General features: G+C 47.9%; 1 protein-coding gene across 2 annotated transcripts in view; it reads right to left on the reverse strand.

Moving 5' to 3' along the window:
• Window positions 1–1,031: 1,031 nt before the first annotated feature.
• Window positions 1,032–7,691, reverse strand: part of Fam107a (family with sequence similarity 107 member A) — a 22,377-nt gene continuing 15,717 nt past the window's right edge. For both annotated transcript variants that reach the window (XM_048801193.1, XM_015494491.2), the window contains exons 3-4: window positions 6,054–6,210; window positions 1,032–5,614 (exon numbers count right to left, since the gene is read on the reverse strand). In XM_048801193.1, the coding sequence (XP_048657150.1) occupies window positions 5,507–5,614; window positions 6,054–6,210 (265 nt within the window). In that variant the 3' untranslated portion in view covers window positions 1,032–5,506. The remainder of the gene's footprint in view (window positions 5,615–6,053; window positions 6,211–7,691) is intronic.

A 7,691-nucleotide genomic window follows, 5' to 3' on the forward strand; every position in this document is an offset into this window, starting at 1 on the left:
ATTAGCACCTGCTTCCTGTGGACCTTGGGGGACCATAGCTAAGCAGTCCACCCGGGATTTTAGCTATCCAGAATTACAAGAGGAGAATTCCTGCCTTTTCCGTTAAAGTTCTGTTTTGAATATAGAATATTATACAATTAATGCTCCTTCTTTTGTCATATCTGAGTGCTGAATCCTGTCAGAATTTTGTATTAAAAAGGTTTTTCTGAGGGGCTGGGGCTCGGGCTCAGTGGTAGAGCACTCACCTAGCACGTGGGAGGCCCTGGGTTTGATCCTCAGCACCACATAAAAATAAATAAATAAAATAAAGATATTGTGTCCACCTACAACTAAAGGTATTGTGTCCAGCTACAACTAAATATACATATGAAGTTTTTTTTGACAAACTGGCATGATTGTTAACAACACTGTAGGGAAGAAAATAAAAATTTTCTCAACTATCAGGAGTTATTGATTTTATTCTTGCTGTGCTGGGGATCCAATCCAGGGCCTCATGAGCTCCACCCCCAGCTAGCTGGTACTTAGAGTAGGCCCTTATAACAAAAGACAAATTAACAAGAAAGACAAAACAATTTACTAATGCATGCAGCTCATGTCAACTGGGAGAAACCACAACAAAAAGCACCACCTAAAAATAAATAAAATATATTGTGTCCATCTACAGCTAAAAAAAATATATTAAAAAGAAAAAAAAAGCAAATCAAAGTGGTGGCTTAGAACTCTGGTTTATATATCAACTTCAATAAAGAACAATAAATTCATGGAGAAAAGCAGAGCAAAAGAGTTTAAGATTTTTTTTTGTTTTTGTTTTTGGTACTGGGGATTGAACCCAGGGGCTCTTAACCGCTGAGCCACATCCCCAGCTCCTTTTTTATATTTTATTTAGAGAATTACTGAGTTGCTTAGGGCCTCACTATGTTGCTGAGGCTGGCTTTGAACTTGGGATCCTCCTGCCTCAGCCTCCTGAGTTGCTGCCCTTAGTTCTTATGTGGACTCTCTGGCTGGTTCTAGGAACCAAATTAACCCAAGGCTGGTTGAGAAGAATTTTATTAAATTTACATGAGGATCTTTACAAGTGTGAAGTCCGAGAAATGATGAATGCATGATGCTTTTATACATTTTTAGTCAAAGAACAATACATTTGTAAAGGAATAACAGGACAAGTGGGTTTCAGGATGAGGGTAGTGATTCCAGGCTGACACCAAGATATAAATGGGGACACATAAGTCAGTGGAAGATGAGAGTTACTTCAACCAATGTGTTTATGCAGGTTCATAGAAGCCCCAGTTACCAGGCTCTGGTGCTCAAAGTCCTTTTCCTGCCTTGGTATCGGGAACCTTCATGGCTTTACATAGAAAAAGACAAGTCAAGAATCCCTTTCTGAAGTTATAGTTGCTCAATTATTACAGTTTCCTATGCCAATTCGACATATTGAAATGACAGGTCTTTGACTCCTGCGATAGGAAGTGTGTAGGTGTTGACATTTTATTTTTGGGTTTTTTTTTTTTTTGGTACCAGAGATTGAACCCAGGGGCACTCTTAACCACTGCACCACATCCCAACACCTTTTAACTTTTATTTTGAGACAGGGTCTTTCTAAGTGGCTTAGAGCTTTGGTAAGTTGCTGAGGCTGGCCTTGAACTCATGATCCTCCTGCCTCAGCCTCCGGAATCACTAGGATTACAGGTCAGGTGTGCACTACCACATCCAGCAATGTTGACATTTTACATGGGGCCTTGTTTAGAAAGAAGCATCCAAAAAAAAAAAAAAAAAAACCCCAAAACCAAAAACCTGAAGAAAATCAGGGAGTGGACCTGGTGGCTCCCAAGGGGAAGGATCTTCCTGGCCCAGGAAAAGACACAGAAGTGGGGTGCACCTGGAGAGTGTGGGGAGGCCAGGGCAGCCAGAGCTACGTGAGTGAGGGGGAGAAGGGGGAGGGGAAGGCCAGAGGTTAAGAAGGAGCCTGACACATAGGACCCTTGAGATTGCAGGAAGGACTGGATCCTGATGGTTGGCTCTGTGCACAGTGGTAAGATCTGCCTAAAATTGAACAGGGTCATTTTGGCTGCTCTGTTGAGAACCGGCAGTAGAGGCAAAGGCTGTACAGGGAGAGCTGTAATCCAAGTGAAGGACAGGCACTTTCTCTCCACTGTGCCCAGCGTGCCCCTAGTATGCTTCCTGGCACAGAATGGGCAGTCAACAAATATTTACTGCATTAGTGATGTCCAAGTTCCAGCTCTCAGACTGGTGCCCGGGGGCTAAATGAAAAGGTATAGAAAAAGAGAACCCCGCTGGACGCCGTGGCACGCGTCTGTCATCCCAGTGGCTGGGGAGGCTGAGGCAGGAGCATGGCGAGTTCAAAGCCAGCCTCAGCAACTCAGTGAGACTCTGTCTCTAAATAAAATATAAAATAGGGCTGGGTATGTGGCTCAGTGGTTAAGTATCCCTGGGTTCAATCCCCAGGACCACCACCACCAACAACAACAAAACCCAGGCCAATAGGTTGCTAAAGGACTTTTATACATAATTTTCTTTTGAGAAATTGGAATTTGAATTCTAGCATGGCCTGCAGGTATTTCTGGGCAGTCAGGGCTGGCCCTTTGTATCACTTAGGAAATACTTTTTTGAGTCCAGGTAACAGAGATTGAATAACAATGATTTAAACAAACAGGGATTATTATTATTATTATTATTTTTTTTTTTACAAGAATCTGGAGAAGGACATTGGCTTGGTGAAATGATGATAGGGTTTACATCTCTCTGATTCTCTCGGCCTTTTTCTCATGTAGCAAAATGGCACCTGCAGCTCCAGGTATCATATCCTCAATCAAGGCAGGGAGAAGAAAGGAGCAAAGGGAAGGAATTTGCTATGCCTCTTTTGATCATAAAAGTGTAAGCTTTCCCAGAAGCTCCTGTAGACTTCCATTTAAATGTCATTAGCCATACTTGGTCTCAGCGTCACCCCAAACTGCAAAGAAGACTAGAACAGTGAGAATCTGGAATTATAGCCTCCTTGGTGGAAGGCGATAGAGAGATGGAGTTGGGACTGATCAGTGGGGAGTACACCGAGGGTGTCTGCTGGGGCTCCCCTGAATGACATGGTGCTTGAGGATCCTTCTGTTTCTGGGGCTTCCTCTTCCAGAAGCACCTCTGGCCACCACCGGGTGGAACCTCGGGTGCTCCCTTGGGTGGTCCTACTCAATCTGGAACACTCTATCTTGCTTCTCTTTGCATGTTTGAATGGCATGCTGACCCCTGAAGGTGACTTCTTCCGGGAACTGGTGGCCTTTGTGTAGGAATCATGCATCTTCAGCGTAAGCCTCACCCAGGAGACACTTAGAATAACTTTGCCACATTCTCATCAGGACAGTCACATTCAGGGACATTTTTAAAGCTTGGCTTATGCACATGCGCACACACACAGGTGGTGTACCTATTCTTACACCCCTATGCTGGCCCACCCACAGGAGAAGGACGGCATCTCAGTCACCCTCAAGCCACCCAGTTAGGGTTAAGACCAGGATGGGGGGGTAGGTGGGAATGGGAAAGACAGTGGAATGAATGGGACAGAACTTTCCTGTGTTCCTATGTGAACACACGACCAGGGAAACTCCACATCATGTCCAACCACAAGAATGGGAGGCTAGACTCCATGTATGTGTGATAGGTCAAAATGCTCTCTACTGTCATGTGTGACTTAAAAGAAACCCGACCAGGATAAACCCTTTCCTCCCGTAAGTCCACCTTTGCTTCAAGCTATCAGAGGGTGTCCCAAGGGCAGCTCTAACCCATCTCTGTCACCTCTAGTGAAGGGCTTAGAAAGCCCGAGGCAGGGATTTTATTCTTCAAGGGAAAACAAACAAGCCTGGTTTGTTCTCTAAGTCTTTAAAACTTCATGGGGAAAAAAAGGTTAGAATATCTGGGTCTCACCCAGGAAGGGATCCTCGGGGAAGGAGAGTGGGGGAACTTCCTGGAGGGGCTGCAGGTGGGGGAGGTCTCTTCACATGACAGCCTGGAAAGGGTCGCTGAGGAGGCCAGGCCACAGATGTGGCAGTGGGGTCTTGAAGCTACTGTTTGTACCTTGAGGAGCCTAGGGGAGATCTTGGTATGTTTGCTTTCCACATTGTTGTAGAGAAGGTAAGATTGTTCTTTTTTTGGCGAGAAGTGTGCAGTGGTGTGGTCAAACGGGTAAGGAACACAGTTGGCAATAATATGCAGCTCTGGTGAACAAAGCAAGTCACTGAGGAACAGAATTTGTTAAACCAAAGTCTTCCAGGGCCAGGAGTCCCTGCAGGTGGGCTGGATAAGGAACCAAGAGTCCTTGGGCTGCAGAGGTGGCCTTGGGAACCCCCAGGGCAGAGGTTCATGGGAGTTGAATGGTGTTTCTGATCTGAACCACTGAGCACCTCCCCGCACCCTCCAGTTTTGCTCAGGGTGGTCCTCAAACCAGCAGTCTCAGCCTCAACAGGAGCTTGTTACCCATGTAGAATCTAAGCCCCTGCCCAGATCTATGGAGTCGGAAACTGTTTTTAAATTTTTTTGGGGGGGGCGGGTACTGGGAATTGAACTCAGGGGTGTTTAACCACTGAGCCACATCCTCAGCCCTTTTTATTTTTTGAGACAGCGTCTCACTGGGTTGCTCAGGGCCTTGCTAAGATGCTGAGGCTGGCTTTGAACTTGCGATCCTCCTGCCTCAGCCTCCAGAGTCTCTGGGATCACAGGCGTGTGCCACTGCACCCAGTCTCGGCAGCTGTGTTTTAAAGAGATCCCCAGTGATTAGTATGCACAGTAAAGTTTTCGAAGCGCTTTTCTAAACTGGGACTGGGAATGCTGTATCCCTGCCAGGTGTGGTTCCAAGGCCCAGGTAGGGTGGGCTGTGGAGGAGGAACAAGGAAGGCATGGGCAGAGCCTGCAAACCCTAAAAGGCTGTCTGGGTTAGTACCCTTCCCCCCTCACCATCTGACCTCCTGGGGACCTTGCTGTGGACAGATTAGCCTTTCTCTGCTCATTGGCTCTCAAAGCAGGTGTTCCCCAGGCTAAGCTCTGCTTATCTGCTCCTCACCTGACCTCAGGTAAAACTGCAGCCAGAATTTTCTGGGCCTAGGAGCTGGGCTGCTCTGAGAGGCAGGGCCCCATGGGGCCCTGGAGTCTCCCGGTGGACAGTCCTGGGCAGAACGGAGGACTCGGCAGGACACAGAGGGGACCTGTCCTTCCTTTCCAATTCTGCCAGGCTAGTTTCCTGTGCAGGGCTCAGGATCAGGGAGGGGTGCCTTGGAGAAGGTTTTCCTGGCAGTGAATTCCTCTTGGGGCAGGAGACATGGACGCTCGGAAGGAACAGTGTGGGAGCTCAGGGTCCCCAGCTTCCCAGGGTGAGCCAGGCCCCCTGGGGGGACACATTTCTACGGGAGCAGGTGTGAACATCACGGACAGCCCCGGGCAGCCAGGTGCAGGGGGCTGGAGGAGCCTGGGCCAGGGAGCGCAGGGCGGGCAGTGCCCAGCAGCCACTCTACAGCGCCCTCTCCTCACTGCTCAGGGTGGTGATTCTCCGCAGGTTTTCCCGGACTTTGATAAACTCGGGGGCATGTTCCTCTTCCTTTTCTGGTGGTTTTTCCAGCTGAAGGAGACAGAAGTGGTGGTATGAAGTGGGCGGGGCCAGGAAGACTCCTGTTCTCAACAGCCACGGGGTTTGGGCCAAAGGTCCTCCCCACAGAAACAACCTGGGGATTGGTTTTGCCACCAGCCTGGTGGACCGCGGGGACAGCATGAGATTTATTTCGCCTTATAAAGGCGGATTCAGATCCCTGGCCTCTGGGCCTCCTCCGAATTGGTAATGTCACCTGGCTGAGAGGGCAAGTTATGATCATCAGAACTAGCCTGCAGTGTACTGGGCTGGCACAGAGGCCGAGGTTCAGAAAGGGAAGCCATTTACCCAAAGTCACACAGCAGGGTGGCAGAGTGAAGGCTTAGGCCAGTGCTTTCTGTTGACCTTCCTCCCAGGCCCAGGAGACAGCCTTGGAGGAGACAGGGGCTGGGACTGGATGCCCCCTACCCACCTGGTTCAGCCTCTGCTGCCGTCTCAGCAGCTCCTGCTCAAAGGGGCACTGAAGCCGCTTGGCCTCCAGCTCCTCCTTCTTCTTCTTGATGAGCTGGTTCCTGCGGCGATGCTCCAGGACACGCTGCAGCTCTGGCTTACTGTCCACGCCGAGGCCCCTGGGGTGGGGGTGGGGGCGTTAGGAGAACCCCTCTCCTTCCCACCTCCCCCAGTCCCAGGGCTACATCTCATGGTGACACCAATCCCACCACCCTCCCTCTGACTGCATAGCCCAGATTTGGGGTTCTTTCTTGATCTTTTTTTAGGACGACTTTCTTTTCTTTTTTTTTTTTAATATTTATTTTTTAGTTATAGGTGGACACAATATTTTATTTTTATGTGGTGCTGAGGATTGAACCCAGTGCCTTATGCATGCTAGGCGAGTGCTCTACCACTGAGCCCCAGCCCTAGTCCCTAGGACGAGTTTCTAAAGGTAGAATTGTTGGGTCAGGCTTAAAAGAGGGTGGGTACATATTTCCATTTGCCTCTAGAAAAGTTACCCAATGTCTGCTTCCATCAGCAGTGTCTGAGGGCATCTCTTTCTCCTCACCATCACCAGCCAATCTTTCTATTTGAGAATCTGATAGGCACAAAATAAAATCTGGTTTCCTTTGTTTCCTTGATTATTAGTTATAGGGAACAGCTTTTGATAGATTTACCAGCCAGCAGTTCTCTTTTTTGTGAATTCACTGGGCCTATTTTTGTTCATCTTTTCCTTGTGGATTAAGAGATGTGAAGATATTAGTATTTTTCTGTATATATAGCTTCCCCCCCCAATATAATGTATTTATATGACAAATATTTCTCCTGGCTTGTTTTTATGCTATTTCTGATTGTGTTGATGTTTGTCAACAGGATCATGGGCTGCAGGTGTAGCTCAGTGGGAGAGCGCTTGCCTAGCATGTGTGGGGGAGGCACTGGAGTTGATTCTCAGCACTGCATATAAATAAATAAAGCTCCATCAACAACAGAAAAAAAAAATAAATTAAAAAAATAAAAGGAATGATCATCCTGAAAAGCAATCATAGAAAATTCTCATGTTATAACAATAAGCAAAACCAAAACCAGCCCCATGTACAAAAGAATATCTGCTAGAGTATGGGGTTCACACACCTGACACCCAGAATGGCCATCACGAGTGACTGTAAAACCAGAACTGGCCAGGAGGGGGAGCTATGAAGGCACTCTTGCCTCCATTCTGGACCCGTGGGCAGGGAGGGGTTTCCCAGGCCTCAGAGGGGAGCCTCAGTCTCCCTCTCCCTATTGATTGTTGAGTATCTCCCAGTGAATTTATCTTGGACCCTTTCTCTTCTAGAGTCCCAGACCCTCTGCCCCTGTGTAATCACCCATCCCACCACCTGGTTACATGTCTATCCCCCTCTGTGAGGGCAGGAAATTCCTTCTTGTACCCTGGGTCTGGGTACAGTGCCTGGCACACAGTGTGCTCTCAGCAAATAGATCTGGAGTGCTGGCATGAAGTGGGTGGCTGGGAGGGAGAATGGGGCTTTATTTCTCTTTTTTTTTTTTTTTGTACTAGGGATTGAACCCAGGGGCACTTAACAACTAACCCACATCCCCAGCCCTTTTATATATATATATA

The sequence above is a fragment of the Marmota marmota genome, unplaced genomic scaffold (genome assembly GCF_001458135.2).
Source record: "Marmota marmota marmota unplaced genomic scaffold, marMar, whole genome shotgun sequence".
Classification (NCBI taxonomy): domain Eukaryota; kingdom Metazoa; phylum Chordata; class Mammalia; order Rodentia; family Sciuridae; genus Marmota; species Marmota marmota.